Consider the following 18,862-nt stretch of genomic DNA (forward strand, 5'->3'; position numbering starts at 1 on the left):
AAATACCACAGAATTTTCAACCTAGAGATTGCCTAATTATCACCCAGTCCAATTCCTCAATTTGCAGCTGTCAGAAACGAGATGCAACTGGTTCTAATAACTTGTCCACATCTTTAGCCCTCGTTGGCAAGGCCAGGACTGAAGCTCAGGCCCCTTGTCTCCCCATCACGGCTCTGCAGCAGCCATAGGCTGCCTGCTCTTCAACCCAGACTTCTAGGTGCAGGGACTCGGTTTCAGATCTTACTTAAAATCGTCTGGCCACTGCCATCTATAAAGCTTAAAACCAAGACAAACCACAAAGGATGAAAACAAGCCACATTATCTGCACAAAAACAAACTGAGTTTTTACACATTTGCATCCCACATATTTCATGGAGCTGATTTTTGGCCACTGAACAGATTTAAAAAAAAAAAAAAAAGTTAAGCCTCGATATTAGGAAAACATAAGGGAAATGCCACTTATAACAATGAGGATAGCATATTTCACCTATCGTACCAGAAAGTGCTTTTTTGTCTCCTTCTGTTTCCAGAGTAGGAAGAAATGTGCAGTCCTCGCACAAGGGTGATGGAATGGAAAGAGATTAAACTTCTCCAGAGGGCAGTTGTCTGTATACAGCAATGTCTGTAAAACCTGCAAGCAACACTTGACCTCAGCAGTCTCACTTCCGGACATTTCTTAAGAAGAGAAAAAAGAGTAATGAGGGATGATTAATCCAGAGGACATCAAAAGACTGGAAACATCCTGAATGCCCAACAGCGGGTGACTGCTTTTTGGTTTTGGGGTGGTTTTTAAATATTTTATTTGAGAGAAAGACAGAGAACGGGGCCCGATCCCAGGACCCTGAGATCATGACCTGAGCCGAAGGCAGCTGCTTAACCGAATGAGCCATCCAGGCGCCCAACAGTGGGTGATGGTTAATCACAATATATCCGTGCAATGCAACAACATGTAAGATTGTTACAAATCACACCCTAGAAGAAGATTTACTAATATCAGAAGTTTCCATGATGAATTAAGTGACAAAAAGCATGTCACAAAATAAGACATACAGTATGATCCCGAGAATGTTTCATATAAACGGGCAGACGCACACACGTACACATACAATGACTAAATGCATGCAAAATGTTACGGTTGGGGGTTTTTTGTGTGTATGTGTCTTTCAGTGTTTACACATTTTCTAAAATAAATGGATTGTTTTTTTTCCCCGTGGACCAAGGAAAAATCTCAACAGCAGTATTTTTAAAATCTTGTTTCTTTCACCTACCCCAACTCCAACAAGCACTCCTCATTCAGAGAATCTTATTACTAAAGCTGTGAGACTCCCCAAGGACTCCTCAGCTGTGATGACCAGCGTCTGGACAGTCCTGCAGGACTTCCTTCCACACCAGGAAAACCAATTAAAACCAGAGCAGAAAGCCCCTCTCTTGGGATCCTGCATCATATCCTGCCTGTCCTGGGCAACGAGACCCACTTGGCTGTTAATGACCTTGAGCACTGCTCTCAGGCTCCTGGTTGGAACTCAAATTCCAAGTGTTTCTGCACATCCCAGCTGAGCTGAGAAACCCTGCTCCTCCCCACTCCCCCAAAACTGAGTCTGTCCAAGTATGTTTTCCAGTATTATGTGATCTACAGGCTACTGCCTCTCAAACTGGGACTGGAGAACCATGAATGATCACTGAAAATCAATTTTTTGGGAAAGATTTATTTATCTGACAGAGAGAGCACACAAGCAGAGGGAGTGGCAGGCAGAGAGGGAGAGGGAGAAGCAGGCTCCTGGCTAAGCAGGGAGCCTAATGTGGGGCTCGATCCTGGGACCCTGGGATCATGACCTGAGCCGAAGGCAGGTGCTTAACCGACTGAGCCACCCAGGCACCCCTGAAAATCAATTTAAGGAGTCCTGACCAGGTTTGTTTGACCACGGCGGAAGTTCTTCATATCCAGGTAAAGGACCATTGCTGCATTCAACTGTTTTTACTGCTTCCCTCTGAAGCACCACACAGATAAGCCTACCATGGGGCCTGGCGACTTTCGAGTTGCCAGGAAAGTAAATGTACTAGTCTAGAAAGATACTTATGATACCCTATTGAGTAAGCACCATGTGCAACGCTACCCCATGTCTGTGAGTAACAGAAAAGAGATATACTGAGAGAGAATAATTGACATTCAGAAGGGTCTTCCACAAAACACGTAAAGTGGCCATCTCATGTTATATAGGGCTGTGAGAGCTGGTTTCCCCTTTTATTTTATAATTTTTCTTAATTACACATGCATACCCATATGATTTTAAAAGCATTATTACCCTTACTGTATTTATTAGTCTTACTCTTTGTATATGAAGTACTCCTTCTTAGGGCCTCTATGTTATTTGTTTTTTTATGGAATTGTACTGAATAAGAGAGGAGCTAGAGACAGATGTCAGCATTCTTGGATGTGGGCAGAATCCTTTAAGTCTTTAAGACCCATACCACCAAAAGCTCCAGTGGGGAGAACAGGGGAGGGGACACCACCTGAATAAGCGGTCTCCGGGTCACTCGACAACCCAAGTGCAGGAAAGAAAATAGATGGGAGCTGGGGAGCAGAGAAACCTAGGCTCAAATTGCAGCTCTGCTCTAACAAGTCACTTTGCTGTTTTGAGCCTCATTTTCCTTATCTGTGAAATGGGGATAATAAAATGAATCTTTAAAATTTGATCCAGTTCAAACTGAGATACTTCTAGTAACTTTAGGACACAGTGCGTGGCATGTAATAGTGCCTGAAACAAAACCAATGCCTTTCATTAGCGACAGCAAGGAAGTCAAGTGGGGGGCAGGGGGCAGGGGGGAAGAGGCCTAAAGAAACAACCCTATGCGCCTATTACTATTTAAACTTTTAATATTTTATTTACTTTTTAAAAAAATTTTTTTTAAGAAGGCCCAACATGGAACTTGAACTCATGACTCCGAGATTAAGACCTGAGCTAGGATCCAGAGTCTTAGCCAACTAAGCCACCTGGGTGCCCCTGCTTAAACTTTTTAAAGGGCAATTTCTTAAGTACAGAAAAGTAGGAAACCCCCACCTCTGGGAGAGGGAAAGGCAGGTGAAGGAAGGCCAGGAGTGGGGGAGCAGCACAGGGCACAGCACCTGGGCTGCCCTTCAGGCCCTGATTACAGCCATGTGGCCCTGGCCTGCGCCAGTTCCACCAAGAGCTCTGGAACATGCCTTCCAGGGACCTCCTGAAGAAATGACCAGATCCCACCTCAAGTCCGAGGGGACGCCACAAATATTAGAGGATCTACCACAGATAAAGCCCTGTCCTCACACGCGGAGAGGAAAAGGGAAGTGAAACAGAATTTAGTGTCAAAGTCCAAAGTATCCACATAATCCAAAATTCGGAGAGCAATTTGGGCCACAAGCTGCAGGAGGGAGATCTGAGAGCTCCAGCGGTACCTGCTTCGATTTGGGAACCCAAGGCAGCCTCCTGCGAAAGAGGGCAATACTACTGTGCCCTTGAGCAGAGTAGAGTTCTAGCAGGCACTCAAAGACAGGCCTGCATCACAGAGAGGGACCAGCAGGAGCAATGACGCAGAGACCCAAAGGCCACAGTGGGTCCTGGCAGGAGCAGCCCACTTAGGCTCGTATAAGAAAAACACCGAAAAGTAATACCACCACCACTAACTATTATTAACCATGAGTAACGGGTACTAAAATAAGGGGGAGCGAAAGACAATGCGGAAGACTCAAATGTCAAGCTGACCTTTTGGACCAGAGGGGACCGCACCACACATTCTCGGCAGGGATGGAAGTGATGCTTCTGTCAGATGAATCTGGCTAAACGCACAAGTCAAATTTGTAGGGCGAGAGACTCCTGACTGCAGAGGTCAGGAGACTAGCGCCAGAGTCCAGACCCCGACCGCTGGAGTTAGAGCAGTTCAGTGCAAACACAAACAAACAAGGATGCAATCTTCTTAGTAACTCCCGGGATAATTTCCAAACACCAGTCTTAACACAAGCACAAATACCAGCCTAAAATATCATCCACTCTAGCTACTGACTTCTTCCTTTGGTGTTCAGCGGCTGTCATTCCATATTCCACCAAGGAACAGCCTCCTGTCCTGAAAGAGAATTGCCCTGAATGGGAAAATAAGGATCCCAAGAGAGAAAAAAGCTCAAGGTTCCCATTTGCCACATGAGCCTCAAAAATGGTTCAGAGCGCGGCACGGTGTACCAACAACTCTCAACCAATGCTTCTGACCACACTTGAGGACAAAATTAGAAACTCTGGAGAATTTTTTTTTCCCCTGAAATGTTTCCTCTTCTCCAGGAACAGTGTGGTCCTGTTCAGACCCAGTCCTGGCCGAGAGGCTCCAGGTCGTCTTGACTTCCTTTTGCCTCAGGTGACAGAAGACAAGGCAGCTGAGGTGAATGCTTCCTACCGCTACGAGTGGCCACTAAAGAACATCAGAACATCGGCTGGAGGCTTCAACAGCAAATCTTATTGAATAATGAGGAGGAGGGAGATACAAGGGGGAGGAAGGGGAGAACAGAAAACACACCCCCATAAAATAAATGCTGGTCTGAACTTACTGCAACAAGGGATCAACTCTGTAAAAAGGAGACGAAAAGCACAAAAGGGTGAGAAGCACGTTCTAATGTCCTGGGAAGGATGTTTCAAGCAAGGTGTTCTGCAAACACGCTGAAGGCCAAGTGACCATCGTGTGTGCCCACTGCAGAACGCAGCTGCACACCCTCCTTCCCGCCAGGAAAAATGCACCAGTGACATGCACAGCAGAGGCCTCTGGGAATGGCTAGCGTGTTCCTGGCACCCAGGAAGGGTAAAAGCAGGACAGTTTACTCCTCGAGAGCTCTGAACAAGAAGTTGAGTGATGAAGAAAGGCGCCTTTCAACTCCTCGACAGCCCGGACTCTGAAGCTCAGGGCCCCCTTGGAAAACTACAAAGAGGTTCGATGAATCACTCCCGAAGATGGGGAATGATGACGAGGTCCACAGGCGTGAACTGCCCTTCCACCATCCTAAGAACCCAAACTTTCCCATGTCAACCCTTTGGAAAGAAGAATGTTCTTCCAAATGCAGTAGACTGAACCACACATGATTAGCATTTTTGCAGGTCGAAAGTGGTCAAAAAATAACAACATTCCATGTTTCAATCACAGTACGTGGCTTCCAACTTCTTCCACAGCCGGAAGCGGCAAATTGTTTCTTAACAGGACAGACCGTAGGTATTTTCAGCTCTGAGGGCCAAGAGGCAAAGTAGATTCTGTAGGTACTTACATAACCATTTAAAAATATGAAAACCATTGTTAGCTCCTACAAAAACGGGCGTGGGCTGGATTTGGCCCGGCCGGGGGTGGGAAGGGGAGGGGGCACGAGGGGGAGCAGTTTGCTGACCTCTATTTTACAGTCTATAAGGGTAAATTTTTTCTGTTGTTCACTATGAAAATTGCTAATTTTAGGCTAAAGTCATGCCGCCGGAGGATGCTAAAGGATGCGGATAGAAGCTGTTTATCCCACCCGTGCGGGCGGCATCACTGGAGGTTGGTCTGAATCTCCGCTCTCTTGTCAGCTCTCCCTTCCCCGGCTGCTTCTAACCACCGGGCTTATTTTAGAAGCAATCGTCTGGGGGAGGGTTTGAGGGCAGTTCTAACTTTCCTATGAAGTAAAAAATGGAGATGGACCAGGAAATGAGACTTAAAGGTGAGTGTGAATAAACATAATGATGAAAGGAACACGGGAGCAAAGGGACACCGGGGAATTGCTCCGAGCATGTCCCTGATCTGAAGCCAAAATTCCAAGGGTCCAGAGGAAGCAACAGAAGCAAATAAATATCTCAGCAGAGGGCCCAAAGCTAAAAGACTAACCTGAACAAAAAGATAAGTTGATGACAAACCCTCCTTTATAGAAACAGGAGAGATGATTAAAAGGGCGATACTACTTTTCCTCCTAAGTCAGTCGGGGGTAGGCCATACTGTAGCCATTCCCAGAAGACTATCACCAGAAAAACTTAAGTTTTGGGGCACCTGGGTGGCTCAGTGGGTTAAGCCACTGCCTTCGGCTCAGGTCATGGTCTCAGGGTCTTGGGATCAAGCTCCACATCGGGTTCTCTGCACAGCGGGGAGCCTGCTTCCCCCCTCTCTCTACCTGCCTCTCTGCCTACTTGTGATCTCTGTCAAATGAATAAAATCTTTAAAAAAAAAAAGAGAGAAAGAAAGAAAAGAAAAACTTAAGTTTTGTGAGACACTGAAAGACATCGCTAGGGAATGAGGTGTTTCCTCCTTTGGAGAATGCTGGCAAGCGGCCGGGACTCTTCCCCTAACGCATGTTCGACAACAACATATCCAGGAAGACCTCTCTTCTGAGTCCAGGAATTCTTTTATTTAAAAGAATTATAAAAATCAGTAGGAAATGATCTTCCTTTATGGCATCGCTATTGTTTCAAATGTTATAGACCTCTGATGCAAAAGAGGAAAGCTTTAAAAAAAAAAAAAAAAAAAAAAAAAAAAAAAAAAAAAAAAAACACGAATCCTGACTATGAATAGATACATTGAAAGAGAAAACGGAGATTGCTCATATATACATCTGGCCTTCTCTGGCCACTGGATTAGAAAAACCCAAACTTCAGGAACATTTCTCATCCTTCGATATTAAACATGTCCCCTAGAGCAATCCATCCTCCCTCGTTTCTAAACACTCTCGTTTCAATCTTACAGACCTTCTGTAATATTCTACAGTGAGCGTTCTGCAATATTCTACAATGCAAGTTAAAAGGGGGAAGAAAGGGAGATCCAATCCCATACGTACATGAGCTGCCTGGGTGACAGGGAGCCTCCTGGTACCGTCTGCCCATAGTGACCGGTCAGGACATTAGCAGGGCCCTTGGCGGTTTCCAAGTACTCAGGAAAGACGGAGATGGTTTGCTGGGGTGGGGGAGAGGGGAGGAGACCAAAAAAGGGGGGAAAAAAAAAGTAGAAACAAAGCAGAGATTTAGGATAATGACTACATTTTTTTTCATTAAAATGCTAATGCTGACCACAAATTTCCAGATAACCACATTTATGAATTATTCATAGTCCCATGCGAGGCGAAGTCACCGTGTCACTGTGGGCAGGCACAGAGCTTGCTGCTGATTAGCATGTGGCCCCTGTAGCAAGTGTGAGGGAAACACAGGTCCCTGCAAGCCTATCCGTGGGGGTCGGCCCACACTGGCCCTCTTCAGAAGACCCAGCAATCCCAACCATGTTTTTGTTGGTGCTCATCTCCCTCCTCCCTAAAGTCTAGGAGCAGCTCCAGCTTGGCTCTTTGCTGTGACATCTGAACTAATAGCCTGTAAAAACTGTAAAACTTGAAAGAAAAAAAAAAAAAAGAAAATTTCTGTATTGGGTAGATAAGACATCGGATTATTTAAAAATAAGTAAGTGGCGCCTGGGTGGCTCAGTGGGTTAAAGCCTCTGCCTTCAGCTCAGGTGATGATCTCAGGGTCCTGGGATGGAGCCCCTCATCGGGCTCTCTGCTCAGTAGGGAACCTGCTTCCTCCTCTCTCTCTCTGCCTACTTGTGATCTCTGTCAAATAAATAAATAAAATCTTTTTAAAAAATTAGTAAATAAAACAACTTTCCATCAATGTGTAACATAAATATAGAGAAGTACACATACCCTAAGGGAAGAGCTCAATGAATTTTCCTAAACTGAATGCACCAGATCAAAACTGGAACGTTATCAGATCCCCAGAAGTCCCCCCCAAATTCATGCTCCCCCTCAAGGCAACAATTACGCATAGCTTACTTCTGATCATTTTTGCAGACATCACATCTATTTGCTGTCATTATTAGTTTCTCATTTAAAAAACATACACTGGGGGCACCTGGGTAGCTCAGTTGGTTGATGGACTGCCTTCAGCTCAGGTCATGATTCTGGAGTTCCGGTAAGAGTCCGCACGGGCTCTCTGCTCGGCGGGGGGTCTGCTTTTCCCTCTGACCTTCCCCCTCTCATGCTCACTCTCTCTAATTCTCTCTCTCTCTCAAATAAATAAGTAAAAATCTTTTAAAATAAATAAATAAAAATAAAAAACATACACTGAACACCTCCTAGACGCCAAGCCCTGTGCCAGGCACGGGAGTTACAGACAGGAATGAGATGCTGCCTTCATCGTTAAGCAAAGTGAAGTCCAGTGGGGCCAAGAGATACCCACAACATATCCCCAAGGACAGAGGGATGGATGCAATGACATGGGTGAGGCACCCAGCCCAGAAAGGGAGAAGGTAGGGAAAGCTTCCAAGTAAACGGATTGCCTCGTGGGTCCTCAGACGGGGTGGCACTTAGTGAGGCTGGGAATGGGAGACAAGACAATGGAAAAGGCAGAGGTAAGAAACTGCACAGCGTAAGTCAGTGGTGCTGGCCTCTCTAGGGTGAGGCCAGGAAAGAAGCCTGGAGCCAGATCCTCCCCTGTCCACACGCTCAAGGACTCTGACTTTATTCTGGAGGCAGAGAGCCACCGATGGGGCAAACTGGGTTTTAGATGCATTCCTCTCTTTTGATGGATTCAAAGAGGGCAGAGTGGAGGCGAGGAGGCCAGCTAAGCCAGTTTGCTTGTTTGGGATAAGAAGGGTGGACATGAGCAAACCGGGGAGAGGGGGAGAAGAGAATTACTACTTGGGAAACATCCAGACACTAAGAGCAGAATAACTTGGTAATTAACTACACATAGGCAGTGGGAGTGAGGGCTGAGCATAGAATACAGAAGGACGAACAAGTTTCATAAGGAAGACAAGGGGTTCCGTTTGGGGCATTACAGACTGAGGTGTAGAACATTCGGGTGGGGACACCCACATATTCTTGAGTGTGAAGCTTGGAGAAGAAACCTGAGCAAAATGTAAGGGCATCTATGTGATTTTATGCAGAGAGAGCAGAAATTAGGTTAGTGGGTGACAGCCCCAAAGGGATGTGGGTAGATCAAGCAGACAGGATGGGGGCTGAGAAGCAGGCCCCGGAGAACGGGAGCAAGGATAGAATGGGCAAAGGAAGAAGACCGAAGAAGAAAGGCAGAGAGGTACCACGGGACACAGTGAGATGCATAAAGACAAGAAATGAAAAACATACCTTTGGATTTGCCACATAAGCAGTCAACAGTCACCCTGTCTGAGTGTAGTTTCAGTGACACGGTGGCAGCCAAGACGAGAGCGAGCGGAAGTGAAGAGGAGAGAGAACGGACGGTTGCTGGGAGGGGTCAGGGGCCGAGGGAAGTCTGTATCCATGAGCTGAAGGAGTCAGTAGAGAGAGAAAGGCTGAGAGTGCAGAGAGAGGAGGGAAAGACAGAGTAAGATCCCTATGGGGGTGGAGGAGAGGGTCAGGAGTACAGATGAAGGGGCTGAACCGGAGCCAGAAGGGAATTCCACAACCCTCTGGTATTAGAGGAACACCAGAATTAGCAGAATAGAGACAAATCCAGCCAGAGCCAGTCTGTAGGTAAGAACATTGGGATGTTGGAGGTCACGGACAATGATACAGTAGATAAAAGAGCAGGCAAGGCTCTTCACCCAGCGGGGGGCTGACTGGTATGTGGTTTGACAACCTCGATTTTGAAAACCTTGGTTTCTCACATCTGCTTCCCTCCCAAACTGAAACAGACCAACTCTGTTTTAAAGTAAGTAAACATAGGCACCAGTGCCTATCAAGGGGGTGAGGGGGGCTTGGGAGGTGATCTCCCCTATAGCAGAACTTTGTAGTATCAGAAAACATCTTGTAAGTAAAGAACGCTCTTCTTAAAGTGAACTTTGATTTGTGGTGCCAACCGTTCCAAAGGTTTATGTAAGTTCTGTTTTATTAAGTGAAACCACTCCCCACCATCTCACAGGGCTTCTTAAGATGTTTCAATTCAAAGACCCCTTGCAGCATGATGAACTTAATGAAAAGGAAGAATCCAAAAGCTGAAAGTAAAGGCCAGAAGAGGGGACTGGAGCCGGCAGAACCCCCTGCCCTGGGATGACCCAGCATCATGCTTTTTCAGACAGCAGACTTTCATTTTCATCCCCCTTGGGATCCTGCCCCTTCTTCCACCTCGGGTTCTGGCAAATCCACAAGTGAGTGAAGTGACTTAGTTCTTGAAAAGCATTCCAATAAGAACAAAACAGCAAGGTTCATTAGAAAATCTACTGCAAAGGAAAACACCTCGGAAAGGAGATTTTCTGTTCTCCAGGCAGATTTGATGATCTCAAAAGTTGTGAGGTTACTCCACAGTCTGTCTGTCCTGTTACCATGAACATTCCCGGGCCATCTTTGGGACACGGCAGAATTTCAGAACTCTAGATAGACATGTCACCATCGTTGATGGCGGCCAAGAGGGAGATGTTTCCAAAGCCATGGGAGAACCACCTACCCACTGGGCCATCCCTCCTTGTATCCACAGCTCACAGGGGCACAGCAAGCAGTCGATAAATACAGAATCAATCAACAAACCAATACCAAAGGGAAGAGTCCTCACAACCACAAGGTAAGGAGGCCAATTAAATGGCGAGAATACAAATAATCTATTCCTTCCTTTCCCAACCTAACTGACTCAAAGCCAAGCTGCACATCACACTCAACTGCATTTACTTTCCACCTCACAAAGGAAAATCTTTATGAACTCAATAAGTATATATTGTGTGTTAAGTAAGAGGATTCAGAATTAATGGAATTATGAAAACCAGGATGCCTCCTACATGGGAAAATGGGTGAGTGCGAACATTGCGGGCATACAACGGAATAGAAATTGCCCACTTTACATCTGTCTGCCTGCTTTGTTCTCCTCTCTGTGAAGGACAGGGCGTCATTACCCTCACAGCATGGCGCCCCTCCTCCCAGATGCTCATTTACACAGCAACCTGCTCAGCTTCAACCCACCGGGGCCACAGAGAGGGAGGAGATAATCAGGTCTGGCTTCCTTGGAAATTCAGAAAATCCACTTGTTACGGGTTTCTGTTTTTGTCCTAATATATATTTATATTATTCATCATTTCACTTCTTTTCCGGCACATAAGCTGGGAGGTATCACCGATCCTACTGAACACATTTTTACACATTACCCAGCAGCACACTGCGGTACTGTCTGGAAATAACTTTAATGATAAAATTTCCCCAAAGTGAGGACGAGTGGGTTGTTGCCGTTTTCTGTTTTGGTTTTTTGGGGGTTTTTTTTGTTTGTTTGTTTTTTAGTAGGTATTAGGTGACACTTTTCTGTACAGTTAAAAAATAAAAACTGTCCTGAAAACATCAGATCTGTTTCTGCCCATCTGATCAGCAATACCCCAAGAGAGAAAGAAATCTTCAAGACTACCATACTTTTTCCTATGTTCGATTAAGAACACTAAGATACCAAGACGAACAATGCAATAGTCCCTTGAAGGCAGGCCATGAAGGGGGACGAAAGGGATATTTATGCCAGTCCACAAAATGTTTAGTGTGCAACTTTTCAATGACTATATTTATGGTAACCTCCATAACATATTCACCAACACAAACACTCTATAAGGACATTAATCCTCATCAAATGCACTAATGCTTCCCTCCTCTCCAACAAATTCTTATTATGCTGATGTGAGGCAAAAATGCCAAGAATTCTCTCCAAGGTAAACATTTCATGGCAACACCCACTCGCTTTACTAGCTCCCTTTTGAACTATTTTATGATGTCTCAATATCTCTATGTAGGTATTTGCTGCTTTCGACCTAAAAGACAAATCTGTAAACAAAACACTAAAAAAAAAAGAAAGAAAGAAAGGACGAAAGAAAGAAAGAAAGAAAGACTTTGCTTAATGAACCATTTTTTGATATGAAAGCTGGTACAAGCTACTAAAAAACTGGTTATGCTCTTCAAAAATAATTTATTCTATAACTTGCTCAATTATAATTCTCTGCCTCACTATGCCATTGTAATTTAATACTATGTAATTTCTGCTTTTTGGAAACCTCAAGGAGTAAGAAGATCCTGAGAGTGATCAAGATTTTCTAAGAGTTGAAGGAATACCCATCTAAGTAATAAAACGGGTTTAATTTCAACCATACTGGATCAAATTTTCTTTTTCTTTCTAAAATGTAATGCCTTCTCACAGCGTTCAGAATATAGTTAATCTTGGGTGGCATGGGATCATCAATATGACTACCAGTTATCTTGCTGTGTTGGAAGGGGGACCACTGAGGTAAAGGAGCTGGTCTGGCAGAAAGTAGGCAGAAGTTGAGTTTCTACCCCCGTGACCAGAGGTGCAGTTCCTACCAAAGCAACAGAACACTCCGAGATTGCTGAGGTTCAAACAGCAGGAAAGCACGGGTATAAAAACACTCTGAAGAGCTTAGGTGAACTCCAAGTTACAGATCTGGGTCTAGAGCCAAGCCAAGTCAGGATCCTAGTGGAAGAGAAATCAATGGAGCAGAGGGACCGGATGGAAGATAGGCTTTAAGTGCGCAGGGCTGGGAACCAAACTAGACCTGCCTATAAGGGCCGATGGCAAGACAAGCTTTCAAGGTGCAGAGGGCTGTTTGCTCTTCCACTCCGAGGCCACTACTTAAGGAGATCTTTTCTCTACTTTTCACAGTTTGATTATCTCCTTGCCTTTGCTTCAAGAGTTAAGTCTCACTGCGGGTCAGAGTACAAACCTTTCCCTTTCCCAAGTCCACTATAGTTTTGGAAACCAAATAAAATGTAAAAGTATAAGAGAACTAAAGTTAAAGATGCCAAAGTCCAGATAAGGTCTGAAGGGCACAGTGCACAGACTCTGAACCCATATGTGGGCAACTGAGATGTCTTTTTTGTTTATGCCTTGATTCTTCCAGAATTCAAATAGGAGGGCTCATTTGAAGTCATCTGGTACAAATACAGCCAGGCCTAAAACGTGCCTTGGGGGTGATAATCTGTAAGTTGACTATTGTTATTTAACAAGGATTTCCTTTAGAGAAATCCAATAAGCCAAATGTACAGAAATAGCATGGAGTCAATTGCTATGATGGGAAGTATGTGAAGATGTGGGAATAAACTCAAAACTTGGATGAGTGAACACTTTGCCATTGAGGAGGTAGGTGGTTGGGGGTAAGTCAATTAGACTTCCATGCTTCATCTCTAAAATGGATTAATGATACCTACACCATGCGAAGGCATGAATGAGAACAAATGTATGGCTCAGATGATATGAACAAATGTCAGTTAAACCTTAATTAAGTAGGAACACCACACATAAGCCCCTATGACACAAGGATCTTTATTTAGAGCTGAGAAAGCCATCCACCTCGTGCTTTTCACCCAAATCTTGCCAACTCACATGATAAGATTCCTTCCCCAAATTATTTTCAACAGAACTTTCCTTTTGCTTTATAAAATGTTTTTAACTTAATGGCTTAAATAAGAAGCATAAGTACTACTGAATTTTCAGATTAAAAAAATAATAAAAACAACTAGAAAGTAAAACTTCCCCATTATGACCTCAATTTGTTTCTTCCTTAACTTTTTCTTATTCAAGTTAGTTCTTCTCTTTTCCTCATTTTTCTTTTTTTACACTTTAAGTTGAGGTCTGCAACAACGGTAACGTGTTATGTAGAAGTTTACGAAGCACTTTCATTCACGTTACCTCATTTCCCTTCAATGACTTCTACCTGCCTCTCCTTCGTTTTCCTTGCCCCACTTTCCAAAACACAGGCAGAACTTTCTAAAATCAGCAAAGAAGCAATTTTTATCCTCCCAACTGCCAACACATTAATCGAGTTCTCTAACGCAACGTAGACTATCTACACCTTCAATTCTCCTTGCAAATAATTTTTTTTTTCCTCCCCTGGTGAAGATCTTTTGAAGTGATAATACAGTGAGGAATGCATAAATGTACCAACATCTTAAAATAAGACAGGTGAATCCCTTTAGGAATCATCGAAAATAATAAATGAAAAATAAAAGAAAGAGGTGAAAAAAACTACAGAAATAGAAAGAACAAAGTTCTTGTTTCAGCTTTCAGTAAAATTTCCATCATCTACCTTATCAGAGCTATCTGTTCTCCAAGTGCCACATGAAGTAACCTGATCCTTAAATCTGTGCAAACCACAATGGATGCGCCCATCTCATTAAAAAAGATGATCCTGGCACCTGGGTGGCTCAGTTGGTTAAGCAACTGCCTTCAGCCCAGGACATGATCCTGGAGTCCCTGGATCGAGTCCCACAGCAGGGAGTCTGCTTCTTACTCTGACCCTCTCCCTTCTCAGGTGTGTATGTGCGCACACACTCTCTCTCTCTCTCAAATAAATAAATAAATCTTTAAAAAATATATATGATCTTTCGAGTTATGATAATGAGAAAGAGCATCTATTTTTGGTTTTAAGGGCAGAAGTATTTCCAGCCTTAAAAGCAGTGACACTTGTAGTAAACTTTAGCACAAAACAGATGCCTGGTGCTCTTTACCTATCATGATGAAAACAAGAACATTCCAATAGACAAGTTTCCTTTCTGAACCTCTACATACTCATAATCTTGACTTACCAACAAAGAACATGAGGTGTCTGAAACAGAAAAATATTAATTCTACCATGAGAAGGTAAACATTATTTTTCTAAAAACAGATTCTAGATTAGGAATTTGATCAGATTTCCTCTATATTCATTCAAATCCTGCACGACACAAAACCTTTAAAATGGGAATTGGCTTTCTCTTTGTTTTATAATGGTTAACTAAGACCCATAATAATTTTATAGTAATCCTTGCTATACCTTAATGTTAAATACTGTAAAAAAAAATCAGCTTACTGTTAAAATCGGAGTACTAAAAAATATTTAAGGGAAAGGTTGAAAGAGAAATCATATATGGTCCTGATCGTGCTATGGGTAGTTACACGTTCAATAATGTAAGCTTTGGCATGTTATAGACCTTTCCACATTTTACATGAGATACTCTGAGTGATTTTATCCTAAAAGTGGAGAAGATATCACGGTCTGATATTTTTATATAGAATTTATAGAGATAACTCATAGAAACTCAGAGTATCCCATACAATGCAACTGGGTCCACACAGAAAATAAAGTTTTTCTACCTTGGATACAACTCAAGTCAAACTAGTAGGAAATCTAAGAAAGATTGACCCAAGGGGGATTAAAGCCATGAAAAATCCTAGGGAATGGAGGTCATTTCTTTGTAATGTTGGAAATAGTATGCTCTTCTTGCTACTGGGTTTAAGATCACACTTGGAATCTATACCTTAGAGATAATCAACCTTTTTTCCTATTATGTACTCAAATCAGGAAAGGGTGACACCTACTTCATTTTGACAGTGTCAGTAATAATTTTTGAATGACACTGGAAAGCACAGTAAATGGAATCCATTCTGGAGTAACCAAATAAACGTTTCTTCAACGGACCACACAACCCTGAATCCGAACTGAAAGGCCAAATCTCAAAAGTCCATTAATAAGGATTTTCATTGTATGTGGTAGATTACAATCACATGCTTACCTCCATTCCCTCCGAAACCCACAAATGAACTAGGCCAGGTGCAGAGATAAACTCACAAAGGAACAAGAGAATGGAAGAGGAGAAAATTAATGGAAAAATATTTGGAAAATAGAAATCTGGCCAATGATGAGGAAATTTTCAATGCAGGGCCGGACAAAACTTAAACGCCTACAGACTGAACTATCAGAAGCAAGCAAACCAATGTGGGGCACAGAATGTCAGGAAAGTATAAATTCAAGCACAGTGACCTCAATAGTGCAGGCTGGAAGGTGAGGGCAGTGTGGGGGTGCCACTGAAAACCAGAGGACTACTTGCAAGATGTTTAAAGGAGTAAACTTCCAGGTCCTTCCTCAGCCATGAAACGTGCCAGCTGTCTCTCCTTCCCCCTGAGGCTTGCGGCCTACTAAGGTTACACTTAAGAAGGTCTGGCCCCGGGGACACAAGGAACAGAGACAGAGGTGGAGGCATCATCTGGAAAGAGAGGACTGAGTGGAAAGAGTACACTCTGAACAGAGAGACTCAGAGCCTGTTATTTTGCTGGGCTCCTACAGCAGTGGCCACATAGGCGATGAGAAGAATTTTCTGAAGAAACTAACCAGCCCAAGAAAAGGGATCTACAGTTACTCAAACTATGGAAAGAGGGAGTTTCTGAAAGAAAGAGTCACCCCGTAGTAAGGCCTCCAGCTGACAAGAGAGAGAGCTTGTCAACCTGCTCACGCAGAGTTTCCAATCAGTTTTCAGGGTCTCCACATACATCACATGGACAGCAAACCACCACCAGACACGTGATGAAGAGCCTAATGTGACAAGAGCAACTTTAAAAGGAAACAGAGTCAATGCTGGAGGCAGAAGAAAAAACTTCATTTATACATTATGAACTGCAAGGGGTAAAAGATATTACATCCATAAAGCAAAAAAGAATAGGATGCTATAAAAACAGAAAATACTGAGAGAGCAAGAAGGAATTCTTAAAAATTAATATTATGATCACAGGCATAAAAAAATCCATAGAATAGTTAAAAGATAATAAACGTAATTGTTTCCCGAGTAAAAGAAAAAGATGTTAAGAACAGAGGTCAGGGACGCCTGGGTGGCTCAGTTGGTTAAGCAGCTGCCTTCGGCTCAGGTCATGATCCCAGCGTCCTGGGATCGAGTCCCACATCGGGCTCCTTGCTCCGCAGGGAGCCTGCTTCTCCCTCTGACTCTGCCTTCCACTCTGTCTGCCTGTGCTCGCTCTCACTCTCTCTCTCTTACAAATAAATAAATAAAATCTTAAAAAAAAAAAAAAAAAAAGAACAGAGGTCAGAAAGTTTTTTTAACAATAAACTGAAGGAAAAATACAAAAGTTCCAGCATTTGACAAAGAAGAGTTCCAGAAAAGAAAGAATACAAAAACCAAAGGGAAGAAAATTATCGTCCACCCCCTCAACACACAAAAATCTTCACAGTGAATGAAAAAAGTTATAGAGCAAGGAACATTATCATGGAATTGCAGAACATTCAAAGATTTAAAAAAAAAAAAAGACTCTAGAAACTCCCCCTAGTCTCTCAAAGTCTCTCAAAAAAGTCACATATAGAGTAACCAGAATCAAAAAAGTATCCAACAATTCAATAATAAAAGAGGAAGTGAAAGAAAATGGAACGAGGCCTCCAAAACTTTCAGGGAAAATCATTTCCAACTTTGAAGTTCTATATCAATCATATGTGAGGAGAGAGAGACTAAGTGATATTTTCACACATGCCAGATCTCAAAAAAAAGAAAAAATACATTATACACACTCTTTCTCAAGAAGCAACTGGGCGATGTGTCTCCTCAGAAGAGAGAGAAAACCAAGAGAGATGCCACCCATCTAGGTCAATCAAGAATTGCCAACATGATAGTGAAGGAAAATTCCAGGTCAACAGCTGTGCATAAGGCCTCAAGAGTAAATAGTTCAGAATGGAGCAGGCAAGAGGAAGGCTCTGAAGAAATGTCACATATGCAAACACACACACACACACACACACCAGATCCAAGAGACGAACCATTGTGTTTGACCTTATTTGAGAATTTGGGGATGGGGCACCTGGGTCGCTCAGTCGGTTAACTATCTGACTCTGGCTCAGGTGATGATCTCGGGGCCCTGGGATGGAGCCCCACATTAGGCTCCTTGCTCATTGGGGGAGCCTGCCTTGCCTCCTGCCTGCCCCTCCCCCCCCCACTCATTCACGCGCGTGTGCGCTTGCTCGCTCTCTCTAATAAATAAGTAAAATCTTGAAAGAAAGAGAAAAAGAGAATTTGGTGATGATAAGTGAATGAAAAAAAGAGAGGCGCCTGGGTGGCTCAGTGGGTTAAGCCTCTGCCTTCAGCTCAGGTCATGATCTCAGGGTCCTGGGATTGAGTCCGGCATCGGGCTTTCTGCTAGGCGGGGACCCTGCTTCCTCCTCCCTCTCTCTCTCTCTCACTCTCTGCTTGCCTCTCTGCCTACTTGTGATCTCTCTCTGTCAAATAAATAAAAATCTTTAAAAAAAAAAAAAAGAGAAATTTTAATATGCTGCACAAGGAAGGAAATAAAATCATAGTACACTGCATAACTTAGCTGTGAAAAATATTTACAGTGAAAACAAACTGAGATACAGCTGTCCTGGAGCGTGAAAGGGCAGATATTTCAGGGAGAGAAAATAAAACAGAGCTAACTCCTTAACTTCCTTCATAGGAATTCAATGTTTAATGTGTAAAACTGGGAAAAAAAAATTTAAGAAATACTAATATAAACATTTTAATTAGCCATATGGAAGTAAATAAAAGAAAAAGAGCTAGTTGAATGTAAAGTAATTGCCTCTCAGAGGTAGAAAATGACACTCCAAATAAGCAAGCAGGAATTTATAAGCTATATACATATTACTGCAAATAAAAAATACATTTTTAAAATGGTAGAAATTAATCAATAAATATGCAAACAAGCCAAACTGATAATGGGAAATTTCATTCTATATATGTTAACAGATAAATCTAAATCTATTTCTCCTAGTTAATCAAATTGTTAAAATTCACAACTTAATGCATTTTATCTTTAAGTAGAAAGAAATGTGCTGAGAGGGGTGCCTGGGTGGCTTGGTGAGTGAAAAGCCTCTGCCTTGAGCTCAGGTCATGATCTCAGGGTCCTGGGATCAAGCCCCGAATCGGGCTCTCTACTCAGCGGGGAGCCTCCTTCCTCTTCTCTCTCTCTGCCTGCCTCTCTGCCTACTTGTGATCTCTGTCAAATAAATAAATAAAATCTTAAAAAAAAAAAAAAGAAAAAAGAAAAAGAAATGCACTGAGAAAGGTCAAATATGCCTAACTCGTTAAGCTTTAATTAGCACATAATGAAAGGGTCCCAGGACACTAGTGCACAAGGAAGAATCAGCCATCTTCGTCATCACCTAGTTCATT

The 18,862-nt window shown here is 43.1% G+C and overlaps 1 protein-coding gene across 15 annotated transcripts in view; it reads right to left on the reverse strand.

Annotated features, from left to right (window-relative positions):
- The window catches only part of APBB2 (amyloid beta precursor protein binding family B member 2), a 368,036-nt gene that overhangs the window by 218,373 nt on the left and 130,801 nt on the right, over positions 1–18,862 (reverse strand). For 12 of the 15 annotated variants that reach the window (XM_045076735.1, XM_045076734.1, XM_045076731.1 and 9 more), the window contains one exon: positions 6,800–6,915. The exons of 2 other annotated variants lie outside the window; for them this stretch is intronic. In XM_045076735.1, the coding sequence (XP_044932670.1) occupies positions 6,800–6,845 (46 nt within the window). In that variant the 5' untranslated portion in view covers positions 6,846–6,915. Of the gene's footprint in view, positions 1–496; positions 676–6,799; positions 6,916–18,862 lie in introns of those variants that run through there. One more of the 15 variants, XM_045076747.1, reaches the window with a different exon arrangement.

Source organism: Mustela putorius, unplaced genomic scaffold (assembly GCF_011764305.1).
Source record: "Mustela putorius furo isolate JIRA1106 unplaced genomic scaffold, ASM1176430v1.1 tig00000083_pilon_pilon_pilon, whole genome shotgun sequence".
NCBI lineage: Eukaryota > Metazoa > Chordata > Mammalia > Carnivora > Mustelidae > Mustela > Mustela putorius.